Source organism: Diceros bicornis, chromosome 5 (genome assembly GCF_020826845.1).
Source record: "Diceros bicornis minor isolate mBicDic1 chromosome 5, mDicBic1.mat.cur, whole genome shotgun sequence".
Taxonomy (NCBI): Eukaryota; Metazoa; Chordata; class Mammalia; order Perissodactyla; family Rhinocerotidae; genus Diceros; species Diceros bicornis.
This window is the reverse complement of record NC_080744.1, coordinates 25,128,517-25,144,750: the sequence shown is the minus strand read 5'-3', so window position 1 is coordinate 25,144,750 and position 16,234 is coordinate 25,128,517. Positions and strand designations below refer to the sequence as shown.

At 49.7% G+C, this 16,234-nt stretch overlaps 1 protein-coding gene across 1 annotated transcript in view; it reads left to right on the top strand.

Annotated features, from left to right (window-relative positions):
• LOC131405801 (M1-specific T cell receptor alpha chain-like) overlaps nt 1-5,740 on the top strand; it is a 584,807-nt gene extending 579,067 nt beyond the window's left edge. Inside the window, exons 5-8 of the mRNA XM_058540999.1 lie at nt 1,686-1,940; nt 3,478-3,522; nt 4,420-4,527; nt 5,185-5,740. Coding sequence (XP_058396982.1) covers nt 1,686-1,940; nt 3,478-3,522; nt 4,420-4,526 — 407 coding nt within the window. The 3' untranslated portion in view covers nt 4,527; nt 5,185-5,740. The remainder of the gene's footprint in view (nt 1-1,685; nt 1,941-3,477; nt 3,523-4,419; nt 4,528-5,184) is intronic.
• The last annotated feature ends 10,494 nt before the right edge of the window (nt 5,741-16,234 follow it).

The following is a 16,234-nucleotide window of genomic DNA, read 5'->3' as shown; positions in this document are numbered from 1 at the left end:
AGTCTGACACCCACTGGCTCTAGGACTTGAGTGAATGTTGAACCAGGACTCAAACTTGGGCAACTGGTCCCAACAGCAACCCCCTTTCCCCTCTAAGACCAAATTGCATCTGGTGGCACCTTATCCTCTGTCTTCTTCTTGAGGCCACATTCTCTCAGCACCTCCATACTCAGCCGTGTCCCCCTCCCCAGTCCCACACATGACTCCCACTGATGACTAACAAATCCATTGGGGCATTTTGGTGGCCCTATTGGCTTCCCGTTTCTCCCCTCCCAGTAAAAGATTTATGCCATAGGGCCTTAACCCACATGATCTCAGGATCTCCAGGTATGTGGAGATTGGAGGGGAGCAGGAAGAATCCTTCGGGGTCAGACTTTTGGATGTCCCTCCCATGTGACCATGGACCCACCCCTGCTCTGTTGTTCCAAGGGCAGCCCCACCCCACAGGCGACTCTGCCTTGACTCAGCATCCCAAGGCCATGCCAAGGGCTGATTTCCCCGGCTTCAGGTCCAGCTGAATGTCTGCATTGCCAAGGCCACCCTGGCTGGCTCAGCAAGTGGGGAGCATGGCTAGTCTGAGAAGCCTTGTATGCATGGTGAGGAGCTGCGGGAGCAGAGAACCACAGGGGCAGGAAGCTCTCGTCAGCCCTGCTGTAAACTCTCTGGGTGGCCCCAATGTGTTAATCCTCCCAGCAAACCTCTGCTTCCTCCTCAAAAGGCAGGAGGTCTGAAGGAATAAACAATGAAAGTCACATTAAAAACACAAAATCCTACAGAAACACTGAAGAGTGATTCTCAGCACTAAGGAAGAGCCTCCAGCAACTCCTGCTTCCTGAGGGTAGAGAGTAGAAACTGACTGTGTATCACTCAGTAGCACATTATCACGGCAATATCCTGGTAGTCACAATAGCTACAATTACTTACAATTGTTTGGTACTTTACAGTTTATAAAATATAATTTTATTTGAAGAAACTGCCATTTGTTTCTCAAAATAGCCTGGTTAGGAAGGTGGACAAGGCAACATCTCCATTTTACAGATGAAATTCCTGAGACTTAAGGAGCTGGTGTGACTTGCTCAAGGCCATGTGTCTAGTAAACGGTAGAGCCAGGGCTTGGATGCAAGTGTTCTGATTTATAGTCCAAAACTTTTATCAATGAGAGAAATCTCCTGGTCATGTGACCTATTTTCTAAGGACAGCCAATCATAAACTTCCAATTCCTGTTAATTCTCAGCCTAAGTGGGGGAGACCACCCCAGATTCCAAAATGTACAGTTTGTTTGGTTGGGCCTCTTTTCCATGCTTGCTTTGTCCTGCCAAAGCTATGTTGTTGTTTACTAGGCCTGCTGAGGTTTTGAAGAAGTTCCTGTTAAGTAGAAGAATAAGCAATATCATTAAGGAGCCTTGCATTTCTGGTTTCCTTGAATGGCAGGCAGGGCCTGGCAAAGAGCGTTCACTGAGAGCCTGGCCTCTTGGCCAGGACTTGTGGTTTGTGCCTGTCCCTGAGTCCCAGTCCGTTGTGAGCAGCTGGTTTCTAGAATGTTCTTTCCCATCTAAAGCCTAAGAATGTGACTTGCCAGCCCCACAAAGCCCCGCTCTTACCCATCACTGGCATCTGAACTCGGGCCTGGCTTGGGGCAAAATGGGAAATGAGCATCTCCTAACCCTGGTCCTCTTGGCCCACAGATATCAAGGACCCTAAACCTGCCGTGTACCAGCTGAAAAGCCCTAAATCCAGCAACACCTCCGTCTGCCTATTCACCGATTTTGCTTCTCAAGCTGGTGTGCCACAAGTCACAGGGCCTGAAGTGTTCAGCTCGAACAGCACTGCGCTGGACATGAGGGCCACGAATTCCAAGAGCAACGGCGCCCTGGCCTGGAGCAGCAGAATCGGCTTTCAGTGCAACGAGACCTTCAACGAGACGTTCTACTCCAGCTCAGGTAAGTGCAGCCTTGGAGTCCCCTCACTTCCAGAGGCCCGGTTGCAGCCCTGGGCCCAAGTCAATAGTATCTAAAAGCTGCTCTGACTCTCAGCCTCATCAATTGCCAGCAAAGCCCCGTCTTGTTACTGATCACCAGTGACCCCTATCCTGGCAAGCCGCAGAATGTCCTAGGCAAAAAGTAGACGGGGCGAAGTGGCTGGAGAGGGCACGGGCCCTTGGTCTCCACTACTTCTGTTCCCCCCTCCCTGCCTCTCTCAGGCTGTTTGCCCCTTGCTGCTCTTCCGGGAACTGTTTTAATGCCCTTCTCCAAGATATCTCCCCTTGTCTCTCTCTCTCTCTCCCAAAGATCTTTCCCGGCTCCTAACCTTATGCAGTCATTCATTCATTCATTCAGCAACCACTGATTGTGCACGTCAGCATGCCAGGTGCTGGAATGGAGGAGTAAACAAGTCAGATGAGGGGTCTGCCCTTGAAGAAGCTCCATTCTACTCAGGGGAGATCATGCATCAGCAAGCGGAAATCTAGGGAACTTCAGACCATAATATGTGCTCTCACTTGGAGTTGAAGAAACAGTCACCTTAGGGACAAAAGTCAGGGAAGGGTTCTCTGGGGAAATGCTATGTGAGCTGAGATTTAAAGGATAAGAAGCTACCAGCCGTGCCAAGGGCAGAAAGAGGACCCTGTGGAGGCCTACACAGGAGCACAGTAGGGGAAGAACAGTAGGAAATGAGAGGGAAGAAGTAGCAAGAGCAGATCACAGGGACTCGTGGGTCATGAGAGGGCAGATACTATGCTAAGTGCAGTGAGAAGCTATTGATTGGCTTTAAGCAGGGGAACGACATCTAATTTACTTTTTTAAAAGATGTAACTGATGAGTGGAGAATGGATTGTAGGAGCCAAGAGAGGAAGCAGAAACGAAGCTCTTGCAGCAGAGAGAGGATGGAGGCCAGGCCGGGGCGGTGGCTGGGGAGTTGAGTGGCCAACACTATTTGAGATTCAAAGGTAGAACCATGCAGGGATGGAAAGGAAAAAGAGGGGATCAAGAAAGTCAACTGGATTTTATGTCTGAGCAGCTGAGTCAATGATGGTGCCATTTACTGAGATGGAGGAAACAAAGGAACAAATTTGGGGTGCAGGGATCAAAACTTTGTGGAACACATGAAAGTACCCCAGGACCCTTATGGCGCTGTCACTGAGTGTGTGTTACCACCTCTATTGGACTCCAGACTGGAACCTGCCCCAGGGCAGGGTCTGTGTCTGATGGCTCCTTATGGCCTCGGGTCATATAACATGTACTTTGCACAACCAGTGTTTGTTACATGAATGAAATGGTGCATGGAAGCCAGGGTGTCAGTCCTGCCAGGGCCAGTGGTTCACCCCACCAGGTGCCCTTATGTGACAAGTTCCCTCCAGATCTCTCCCCCAGGAAGCATGGAAAGGCTGTAGACATTCACCTACCCAAGTCCTAGGAGCTCTGGGGTGGGAGAGTCAGCATGCTCTGGACTCTAAGAAGATTTTTTTGTTTCTCCTTTTAGGCGTTGCCTGTAATGGTGAATTGATAGAGAAAAGCTTTGAAACAGGTAAGAGAGGGGTCTATCCCAGCTTGACACAGGTTTGGGGAGGTGAGGAACCCAAAATAACCCGGACAGGGTTGGGGAGGTGGGAAGGAATTTGTGGATCCAGGAATAAAGTTGTGAGGAACGGAACAGCAGTTGGAGCCCTGCTTGGAGCTGTGTGGGGTCATTCTTGAATCCCCAGGTTCCTCTCACTATCTCTAATTTTCTTTTCCATTCTGAATACTTAGAGAATGAGTCTCTGGTTTTGCTAGACCAATGACTTACCCCCAGGCCTCTGTATTCCTTTCAATTGCTCGACTGTCAGGAGAGCCAGAGAGAGCTTCTGGGTGGCCCAGCTGCGAAATTTCCATCTGGCTTATGTGTAGCCCTAAACTAACCAGGTCGTCCTGAGGACATGTTCCCTCCAGAGCCAGGGGGTTTGCCTTCTTTCAAGAAAAGCAGCAGAACTCAGGCGGTGATCTTGTCTCTCAAGGATCCCCACCACTCCTCACCACCTACTCTAGGCCCATACTCATTTCCATTTGAGCCATTTTCACTGAGTCATCCCTCTTGTGGTTCAGCCACCAGATTCTCACCAAGGGGCCCGGACCCCAGGGATTGCATGCGATAAGTTCGGAGCGCCCACACATCCCCATCCCCTGAGGGGCTCAGAAACAAAATAAGGACTAAGTGTAGTTGGGGTTTTCCTTTTGAAATGAAATACTGTTGACCCCGGAGGAATGTACAAATATGTTTATGAGGGGATGTGCACAGAAGCTCAAAGGGAGAGGCCATCCAGAAGATGAAGCCCACCCCCACTCGCCCCACCCTGCTTTTGGGAAAGCCATTGGTGTGTCATAGGGAACTGTGCAGACCCCGGGTGTGCATACCCATAACCACTGTGGCCCCTTGCTTTTGCAGATATACAGCTAAATTCTCAAAACCTGTCAGTGATTGTGTTCCGCATCCTCCTCCTGAAAGTGCTTGGGTTTAACCTGCTCATGACGCTGCGGCTATGGTCCAGTTGAGGTGAGCAGGCATCTCAGCCAGGAGCGGGGGTGAGGGTCTTGGGGTGGGTCCCCAAGCTCTGAAAGCAAACCTCCCCCCAGGGTCTTGCTTTAGGTCCTAAGCCTGGGCCCAGCAAACACCTCCTTTTTTTCCTGTTAGGAGTTCCCCTTGTTAATAACAATGGCCTGGAACATTTGTATAACACAATACACTCCTCAGGTGACAATAGCAGCCTCAGTTGAGCCATGTCTCCCCTACGAAGTATGAAGAACAGTTGTTATTATCCTCATTTTGGAAATGAAGAAACAGGCCAAGTAACAACAAGGGCCATACAGTAATGAGTGTAGATGGAAAGACTCATTTATGCCTTCTGTTGATCCCTTTCACTGCAAAACCTAAAGGGGCCCCCAATTCCTTCCCTCATGTCCTCTGCCCCCATTAAGATGAGAAGATATTATACTCATATTACACCCTAATCGTGACTGGAGTCTCCACACCCTTCTCCCCCAGTGTCCCTGGTCATCCTGCTGACAAGTGCATCCTGTTCCACCACCATCAAAAAGAACCCCAGGGTCTACTTGCTCCTAGAACTCTACAAACAGAGGCATCTCCATCACATCCCTAACTGTCATGGGGCTCCTTAGTATCCAGCCTGACTTTTGTTCTTTTTCATCCCAGGTCGCCAAGAACGTGAGAGCCCGGTGCTCCCTCGCTCCTTGCTCCTCACCGCCCCTCCTCTCCCTCCTCAAGCAGAGAGGTGCACCCTCTGCCCCCCTGGAAGGGAAAGCTCCCTCTGCCTCTCTGGCCCCACTGGCAATGCCACCAACTGGATCCTACAGGATATTTGTGATCAAGACGCTGAAGAGCTGCCAAACACTGCTGCCACCCACTCTGTTCCCTTACTGCTGCTTGTCACTGCCTGACATTCCCGGCAAAGGTGGGGGCTGCTGCAGCCTCTCCTGGCCGTGGAGAAACTCCTGCCCCTCCCTAGAGACTGCCTCTCTGTCCCACTGGATGATGGATCCTCTGTGGGTTCTCTGGGGCTCTAGCTCCTAGAGGATGTTGTGAGGAGTTTATATGTTTTTAAATAGTGTTCATAACAAAATACATATCACCCTTGTTCCCAAGATGCGGGGAAAATTATCTCATTATCTAGGCCGTGCTATGCTGTGTATCTGAGTCACGTTGTATATTCTGCTGCCCATGGCTTCATTAAAAGCGATTTGGAAGAGCAGAGACTGTGCTCCTGTTTCACTGGGTATCGTGGGGTCATTTTCGGCTTACTGCTGATCACTAGCTGGGCAGAAAGAAACCAAGGCATTTGTCCATGGTAACATTCAGGGAGCCTAACTCGACAAGCGGCTTAAGTCAACCTCTTCCTGGAATAAACTCTAAACAATTCCACTTAGAAGGCTGTGCTGGAAGCCAGGCAAACCTGCTTAAAAACTTGGGCCTCTGTTCTTCCATTTTCATGCCACACCGCTGGGCCACCCGTAGCAGGAGGCCCATGCACATGGGTAGAAATGATCTGTAGCTGAAACTTGGCAGGCAGGGACCACACAGCAAGTGTCCCCAAAATGCCACCCACTGTCTCCTGCCCTCCAGAACATTTCCTTTGCCTTTCCTTTCAGACTGGATTCCCGTTGAAACTGTGCATCACCCCACAAGTTTATGGCTGGGGACCACCCACCACTCCACTGCCTGGGTCCCAACCTGGTGCCCAGCCCCTTGAGGTGCCCAGTCTAGGAGTGAGGGTGAGGGGAGGAGATTGTGATCCTAGCCAGACTTTATATTCCCATCATCCTGATGTGAGGATGAGGAAAGGAGAGATGAGCTCTCTCCCCTTGAGCCCAGGGACTCGGCCAAGGAGAGTAGATGTCTCTAGCCCTCACCTAAAGGACAGGAGGTAGGATTCCCTGGGGCCCTTAGGATTCTCCTGAGCCTCCTGCTGCCTGAGCACTTTTCCTGGGGTCATGGACACTGATGGGGACACCCCTCAGAGACCACTCAGCCATCTCCCTCATAATTATCGCTATCAAGACTGAAGCCCAGTGCTTACCATTTCCCCGGGGTGGGAGGGCATCCTATCCGCAAATACCTCTATGGTTCACCTGTGTGCCTCTGACCACACTAGCCAGAAACATGCAAATCCTTCCAGCTACAAGTCAGGCCTGCTTCTTTTCACAGGGATGGAGCCACAAGCTCAATAGGTGACCTAGGAGTGTCCCTCCCCTCCATGAGCTCCACAGTCACCACCTATAAAATGTCAGGTAGGACTGGAGGCTGCGTCCAGCTCCATGCATCTCTGGTTCTGTGACCTCTGGAGAACTAATAACTACCATCCATCTCCTGGCCAACCCTACCAAGGGTAGTCACAGAATCCCCAGTTCTTCCTGAGCCACATCATCTGCAGCCTAAATACTAGTCCCTTTAAAGAACACTACAGGCAAACGTCTCAGAGGAAATCCTATCATAGCGGGTCACTCTCCACATAGGAGGACAGGTACCACCTTCCCAAAGGTGGGATCTGCCACCTGTGCAGAACTCACAACTGCCTGCTCATTAGTCTGACACAATGCCAGAGATTCCACCACTGAGAATTTCTTTTAATTAAAGCATTCTCTTCCTCGTATTAAATGAAAATGCCCCTGGGTGGGTTAATAGAGTAAGCTTTTATCAACCATTAAAAACGTAGAGCAAGTTAGCTTGTCTTTTCTTCTTCTAAAGTGGTGATTCACTTTGGTCTGTATACAAAAGATCCAGGCTAGGGCCACGTGGGTGGCCGGGGAGGCAGGTCTGCTCCTGAGAGTTGGCTGCAAAGATGCTGAGGCTGAGAGGACAAGGGGGCTGAGGGCAGGGGACAGAAGCAGGGATTCTGGAAGGCAGTGAAGGGGCCAAAGACAGACCCCTCCAAGAACCTCGGAGGAGACCCAGACTGAAGGAGGACAAGGGAGCGTGGGAGTCTTGCCAGCCCAGGGCCCTCAGATGGCAGGGCCCGTGGTCACTGGACCCTTAAGGCCACCCAAGGATCTATGAAGTGATGCTGCGGCAGCTGCTAGGGATCCACCCAGACCCACGGAGGGAGTAAGTCTTCCTCCTTCCAGGCCTGGCCCAAGCTGAGGGTGACAAGGTCACAGGCAGGTGGGAGGCCGTCTGGAAAGCAGGATCAGCACCACCCCCTGAGAAGTTTCCATCTCAAACCAGAGATTCCCCGATACCAGCAAGAACCTTCCCTCAAGTCTGAGACTGTTAAGCCTAAAGCCAATTAGGGTTGAGTCAGAGGGCAGGCCAGGAGCAAGTGGGAGTGCTGAGGGGTGGGGCAGAGACTCCACTCATCTTTGTCTACTCTGTTCTCACGTCTGGCCCCAGGTCCCACCTGGGGTGTCAGAGGGAATTAAAGTGACGTTGTGAGGAGGCCTGGGAAAGGGTTCCTGTGACCACTAGGAGGGTCAGTGCTTGGCCTTGGGCCACTGCAGCTAAGCCCCTCACTGAAGTAAGGGACCAGGCACTGTCCAGCCTGCAGGGAAGAGGCTACTGAGGAAACCTAGAGACACAATCATCAAGTCTGTAGGAAGGCTCAGCCCTGAAGAGCCCCAGTCCCCATGAGCAGGCACCAGACTCAAGGAGCGAAGGCCACCATCCCAGGGGGTATACATCACCAAAGTCAGTTGTAGAATAGATTTCTCTGTTCAGACGCCCTATTGCCCCAAAAGGCGTAAGCATAGGCCAGCCCAGGAGGCAGAAGAATGGACCAAATGACTACTCATGACCCCAGGCCTAAGATTCTAGAGGATTCTCTGACACTTCCCCTGGAGACCTGCCCTCTGAGTACAACTGGAATCACAGTCCAGTCAAGAGAAGGGCAGGCTAAGCAAGTATGTGCTTCAGGAACACCTGGGTGGGGTCTTCAACTCCAACAGAGCGACCCCTCCGCCGTGACACACCACTGGAGAGGCAGCCATCTGAGTCTTAAAGGATTGTTTATCTTCTTGGTTTGCCCATAAAATCCAATCCCCCTGGGGTCACATATAAAGCCCTTCACAGATATCACTTTAGTTATCAGGTAACATCTGGGCAAGAAAGTCCACTCAGCCATGTGCTCGTCAGGATGGGAAGTGTATTTTGTGCATCCATATGTCTGCAACACCTAGCACAGTGCCTGACACACAACAGATGCTCAGTATACACTTAACCAGCAAATGAACAATCAAATGATTAGCGTAATTAGGCATTGGGGAGGGAGCCATGTATGGGGTGGGGAGGATGGGAAACGCAAGAGAAAGGAAAGTGGGGATTAATAGAGGAGGGGGCCAGTTTGCCAACAGCTAGGAGTAACCTGTCAAGAACTGTCAGGAAAAGAAAAACCTGAGTGATGGCCCCTTGGCCAGCACAGCCCCAGGCGGACACTCATCCACAGAGCCTGGAGGACAGTTACTCTAGGAAAACACACCCTGCGCCCAGGACTCAGAGCTCCCATCACCGCAGGACCACACCGAGGTCCGGGGAGGAAGGTCACATTATCTCCCACCTCACTTTCTTCACGAATCCTATCTTAAAACCCCTTCTGCAATATGCCTCCTGGAGCAATGTGTGGGAAGGAGAACTTCTGACCAAGGGGTGGGCCTGGGGGAGCAAGCCGCACAGAGACCCAGGGCTGTCATTCTGTTAATAAGCACAGTGGTGGGTGGCGAGGCTGCAGGACCGCCAGGGCCCTGCCTCTGTGTCAGGCCACCTGGTTTTCAGGCCTCTTTTCACCCAGACACACACTTGCATAGGTTTCCTCCAAAATCACGTGTAGAGCTACATTTTAAAATTAATAAACAGGTCAGACATTGAGTCAGTAGCCAGAAGTAGGACAGGAAGTGGAAAAAGTCTCCCACTTCCCTCCAGGTGTTCAGGGGCTTGGGGCTGCCCCTCCTCATTTCCATGACGTCATGGTTGCCGAGAGGGGCAAATAGGGCACACTTTGAAGCTCTCCCGCAGAAGCCACATCCTCTGCAAGAAAAGTTAAAAATACTGAGTTCGAGATAGCATCACCCCGGGCCACGTGCCCGGGCCAGGCCAGCTGGGCCGTTACACCGCAGACCACAGGTGCAGCAGGAAGGCCACCGAGCTGGGAGGGGCTGGCGGGCCCCAGCAGCAGGCCTGGGAGGTGCTGCACACCCCACTGCAGACAGGCCTCCCCCACCCACATCCGCCCCCTTCTGAACCAAGCTCTATGATCAAACCTTGATCTCAGCTAATTAAACCCTCCTTGATTCAGGACAGTCCCTCGAGGCTTATGTCCACAGCCCACTCTCCCCGGGAAGTGTGGGGGCACATCTGCCCCACACACAGCTGGGGCTGGTTCTCCAAGGAAGAACCCCCTCTCCAGGTCGAGGCTGAAGTGCTGGGTGATGGTCCTGATGGACCTCTGCCTCTCAGAGACCAAGGAGATCAGGATTCAGGAGACCAGGAGATGAGGAGCCGCAGAACAGAGACCAAAACCTGAGACTTGAAAAATGCGGGGCTTGGACTCCCTGCTCTGTGGTAGTGTCCCCAGACAGCCACCTGGGGGCAGCAGCGCTCCACCAAAGAGTCCTCTTCTCCCTCCATCTGTTTATTCTGGGGAAAGCAAGCTCTCAAAGCTTAGGAAAACCTCTTTTCAGAGAAAAATAAAAGGGCAAGTGACTTTCATTCAGATAGCAGAGCCCCTACCCTTTGCCAGTCACTGCACTGGGCGCCGAGCCGTGTGACCCTGTCACATCCCATGGAGGAGAGAGGGTCTGGGTCAGGCCCCACAGGCAGCAGGGGGCACCACCTGCCCAGGATAGTCGCTGGCTCACACAGAGTGGTAGAAGGGAGCCCAGAGGGAGGGGCAGGGGAGCCCCGCTGGGGGCCAGGAGACACCTTCAGATTCAGAATCAGGGAGCCTGGGCTGGCATCCAGGATCTACCACTTCACCGGCCTCACGCCCTGGGCAGGTCACTAACCATTCAGCCTCAGTTTCCCAACGGGATCAGTGCTCTATTATAGGGTAGATTAAGAACCAGGGCTTTCTTTCACATCACACACCTGCCACGTGCCACGCCGTGCCAGGCTCCTGGGGATCCATCTCTGTGCAAACTGTATGACTCTACACAGACGAAGTTCAAGAGCAGGCAAAAGAAATCACCAGTGATAGAAATGAGAAGGGTGGATGCCTCTGGGTGGAAGGATTGACAGGAAAGGGGGATGAGGAAAACTTCCAGGTGGTGGAATGTTCTATATCGTGATCTGGTGGTTACACAGGTGTATACACACGTCAACACACGTCAAAGTGTACACCTAAGATTTGTGCATTTTAGTGAATGTAGATTATATATATACATCTCTTTCAATAAAAGACTGTTCCCATTAAATACACACAGTTTCTGTCCTCAAGTTGCTAACAGTCCAGAGAGGGCACAGGCGTGGATGAGATGCGTCAATGATGATAAATGCATGATGGAAGTTTCGTTATTATATTTTGGGGACAGGTCCTCGGGCAGGAGTCAGGAGAAGCACTTGTTATCTGTAAGCTTCACTCCCCTTCTCTCCTAGGGCTTTTAGCTTTTCTGAGTCCCAATTTTTCATCAATCATATGGATTAAAAAAAAGTAGCCCACCTACTTCTCACTGCTGTTGAAGGGATTGAAAGTGATAATAGCTGTGAAAAAATGTAGTAAACCGAAATGCAAATTATACAGGAATCGCCAGAAAGATGAAGGGAGATCAGGTGTGCAGATCAGTTGGGCTCAGTCAGACTGGACATGCATGCTGCTTAGCTGGGTCAGCACCCAGGTGAGCTTAGGGCTCTGGGGCCCCCCCGGGGGTCGCTATTTCCCAAGATGGATGACCACTTCTCCTTTCCCTACAGCCTCAGGAGCTTCTTGTTACACCATCATGTGCACTTTGTTGCTTCCAGCTTCCGGGAGAGCTTGATGGAGGGGAAATTACAGAACCAGGAGGCACTGGCGAGGCTGTGGCCAAGTTTCTGACAAAAGCCAACACTCCTGGCCCCAGAGCACTCCAGGCCTCCCTGACTCCTCTCACAGCATCATCCCTCAACACTCTCATTTCTTATCTCCCCTCTCATCCTCTGGGAGCCTCCCTGGCCTCAGAAGGGTCCTCTCGAGCTCCCTACAGAACACAAGGTCTGAAAGCAGAAAGCCAGACCTCTGCAGCACTTCCAGTGGGCCGCTTCTCTGGGCAGCCATCAGGCCAGAATACCCTAAATCGTTCCAGAGGGGGGTTCACCATCTTTGAGAAGAGGGGAGCCCAGTCTCTCTGTTTGCTCTGGAAATGTGGGCATGCTCCCATTCCAGAGACAATAGGATCCAGGGGAGAGAGCCCTCCCATTTCAAAGCCTTTCAAAACTCCCACTGGGACGCAGAGGAGAGTGCCTGTCTACCCTTTCCCTGAATCACCCACATAAAATTCAGCCAAGAAGAAAAAAAGAAAATATTAGGGGAAGAGCATATAAATGTAAGGCAAGGCTGGCAGGACTTAAGAGAGTTTAAGTAGAAGAAGGAATGTGGTTTAGAGAGTGGTGAGCAACTGGTCTCCGTTTCATGCTTCCAGCCTTGATGAAAGGAAACTGGGTTAACCTTAAAAAGGACTTCTTTCCAGTGGAGACTTCAAGACACTATTTTTAGCAACCTCTAGGGCGTCCTTGCTTCTCCTTGCTGACCCAAGTTATTCCAGTGATTTACCAAGGGATATGGGTGGGCCAACATCCTTATCTAGAATCTTTATGAACAATATCCTGCGTCTGTTCACCACCCAAGCAAACATTCTCTCCTTTGATCTTCACAGTAAACCTAAGCAGTAGACAGAGTGTTACCTCCCTCTTTCACAAATGAGGAAGTGGGTGAAGTAGCTTGCTTGGGATCACAGTGAACTAGGCCCACATCAGCACTGGTCTCGGATCCCTGGCTTTCCACCAAGCACTGTGGACACCTGAGTCCCACGTGGTTCCAGATGCAGCCATCACAGAGGAAGGAAGAGCAAAAGGACTGGGGTCTCAGGACTCCCCAAGACCGGTGTCTTGTAGTCTGCCTGGACGTCCCTACCCTCTTCCATGACTCTGTTTGCACCTACTTGATCCCCCTTTACGACTAGATTAGAATGACACAACAGAGCCCTTACATTTAGGGGGCTCTCCCTCCATAAACGCTGTTGACGCCAGTAGTCTCCTGAGGCAATACTTTCTGCACGTGCAAACTCCACTGCTCAATCATATGGCAACAAGAGATAGTAAGCAATATCTGGACACTCCGCTGGCTGGTCCATGGCTGACTCTTTCTCAGCTGTCAGATCTCAGCCTAAAAGCCACCTGCTCAGAGAGGTCCTTCCTGACCACTGCATCGAGGCAGCTCCCTCCCCATCCCCATTTCCAGCCACCTTATGCAGTTTATTTCCCTTGCTCCACTTACAACAGGATTCTATTTATGTGCTAATTTGGCTCTCTTCCCAACTAGAACTTCAGGCTCCGAAAGGGAGGCAGCTTGTCTGTTCTCATCCTCTCTGTATCTCTAGTACCTGGCACAGAGTAGGCACTCAACTATTTATTTTTTAACTAAATGATGGAGTAACAGAAAAGAGCTCTCCCACCAGACGTCTCATATTAATTAATACCCTGAAACTAGACTGGCGGAATATGTTGATAATTGTTGAAGCTGAGTGTTGGGTATCTGGGAATTTATTTTACTAGTGTCTTGCTGTCTGCGCGTGTGTGTGAAAACGTCAATAATAAAAAGTTAAAAACAAAGTTGGTCATCCCTGGGATTTAAAAAGGGAGAGCAGGCCTGAATAACAGACCCTAATGGGGGCTCTTAGAGAGGTCTCTCTCCTCCAGGTGAAGAGGAAGGCCTGCCCTTGGCCGCCAGTCCTCTAGCTGGAAGCCAGTGAAGCTAGACCCGCAGCCGCAGCTGAGGGAGAAAAGCACTGTGTGGACCAGTTCTCAGCATTTCTGATGACAGCAGTGAGAACACTGACGCATTTGTAGAGCAGGTACATTAATAAGGTACTTTCACTGACATTTTGTTGGGACAATGTGTGAAGTATTATTCATTTCATTCAAAGCCTAATCCAAATGTTTTGGAATCAGGTAGAAATAAGATTCAAACTCTAACAGTTGCGAACTGTGTTTTCATTTCCTCATCTGGAAAAGGAGAATACCACCCCCCTCCCTCATGGGATTATAGGAAACGTAAATACCAGGCGAGCACTGAACACCACGCCAGACACACGGGAGACACTCACCGTGAGCTCACTCGCTCCTGGACAGCAAGGGCTGTGTCTTACCTTTCATATCTTCTACAATCTTATGAAATTATCTTTTATAACCCCATGCACTATGTAGCACAGCGCTTAGGTGCCTAATTGATTTGCTAACTTTTAGAGACAAAACAAAAGGCCAACAGACGGTAAGCGGCAGAACAGGTTCTTGAATCAACACCTTCAGATCCAGCCAAGTGCCTTCTGCCCCACCAGGCTGCCTCTCTGGTGGCTTGAAAATACATCTCTTTTTCATCCCATTGACAGCAGTTTTGCAATAAGCTTGGACCCACCTATTAATTCAATGTAAGCAAATACAATATTTTTTATTTAGTTCTTCATAAGATTCCTCCTGCTTTTTTCTCATTCCCTCATCTAAAATCCTTGTTCTGAGAAGTGTAGTATTCCCCCCCAGGAGAAATCCATTTTTCATATGTTATTTTTTTTTTTAATTAAATGTAGTTTGAAAGTTACATAGCACTCAAACTTTAGATACTCAGAGCCGCAAGCCACCAAGGGAGGACAGCAGGCTCATGCTGGGTTTGTGCACAAGCTCCCTGCCCTGGTAACCAGCCAGTGCTAGCTTGCTGAGCCCCCAAAAGCAGGGAGCAGGCCTCTCTGACCTCCCCAAGTACTTTCCAACCATCATAACAATAGTGTTTTGAAGCCCAAGATGAAAGGATGTGATCAAAGAGGCCAAGGGTATAGGCTGCTAGGAGAAGAAAACAGAAGAGATGGTTTCCACGTGATAGGGGACGGAAGTGTGTGGGCAGCAGGCGCTCAGCATCAGGCTTTCCACTGCTGCAAAGAATGGCAGGGAGCAGACCGAATACAGCCTTTGCAGCAAATGGCTTCTGGCCCCGCAAAAGAGCACAGAAAATAAAAATAAACCCACCCCATAAGGTGTGAAGCTAGAGGCAGCAGGAAATGCTAGGATACACCTCACTCTCCATACCGTAGTGCTCAAAATCCACTCGTTCAACAGGCTGCATTGAGCACCCATGTCTAAGGCCCATGGGGAGGCATCATCACAACACAGGAGGGGTGAGGGGGGTGTACTAAGAAAGTTCCAGAGGCAGGAAGAGGCATCTAATGAAAACATTACCTGTCCCAGCTCAGTGCCTCCATCTACTAAGTCTTTAGCTGCTTCAGCTAAAAAAATACACCAAAGAATCAGAAACCCGATTGGGGGGTGGGGTAGGGTAATGCTTTTTTTTTTTAACTTAAAGAAATATTTCCACAGCTAATACTTCTGTATATACAGAGCCGAGAACCACTGGGCAAGTCAACAGAAGCAAAAGTCACTTGTAATGAGCTTTTAACTAAATTTAAACTCAAGACTCTCAAAACGTTCTATAGGTTTTTGCCCTATTGCAAATGGTGAAAACACACAGCAAAGATGAATGTTTCTGTTGATGGTCTCTGGCTTGGGTAAACCACCTCTGAGACAATAGCTAATCAGATATATGCGAACTCAGTATCTGCCTCACGAATCTCAAGATCATTGGGAAACATAAAACAAAATCTGTATTAAAGGCTCTGAAAGTTGTAATGTCTTCTTTGATAAAATTATTACTATTATTCCCAGTTTTCAACCCATTTCTCTTGAAGTTCAACGCTTTTCTTATTCAAAATACCTGTTTATTAACCAAGACAAAAAATAATCCAGAAGCCTGCTGACAAAGCCATACCTGCATATAAAAGTTTTAAAGCAAATTAAATTCCTCAATAATTTTAGTGAACTAGCATCCCCAGGAATGGCAAACCATGGCCCATGGACCAACAGCCTGTTTTTGTAAATGAAAGTTTTACTGGAACATAGCCATGCCCATTCATTTAAGAAAAAGCTTGTCAACTCCTGATCTAGAACTGTTCTCAAACTTGAGGGTGTATCAGAGTTACACGGAGAGCTAATAAACACAGAGGCCCAAGCTTTTAACTAAGTTTCCAGGTAAGTGTGAGATACACCAAAATTTGAGAACCACTGTTCTAGATCACTGCTTCTCAAACTTTAATATGCACATGAATCACCTGGGGACCATGTTAAAATAAAGATTCTGCTTCAGGAGGGCCTGGGGTGGGGCTTGCTAGTCTCCTTTTCAAATAACCTCCCAGGTAATGTCAACACGGCTGGTCAATGGACGACATTCTGAGGAGCAAGAATCCAGAGTGGTGCTTCTCCAATCTGGCTGCACATTAGAGTCACCTGGGTAGCTGTACAAAGTAGATGCCAACTCCAAAGACTTTTATTTAATTGATCCGGGGTGTGACTGGCCATCGAGATTTCAAGTTCCCCAAGCGATTTAATGTGCAGCCAAGTTGGAGAACCTCTACAGCACAACTCACCACCTCAGCAGTCAACTAAATCTAAAGAGTGGAATTCTCAACATAGCTTATTTCCTATATAGCACCCAAGATGGAAATAGGGTTGCTAGCATGACAGATAAATG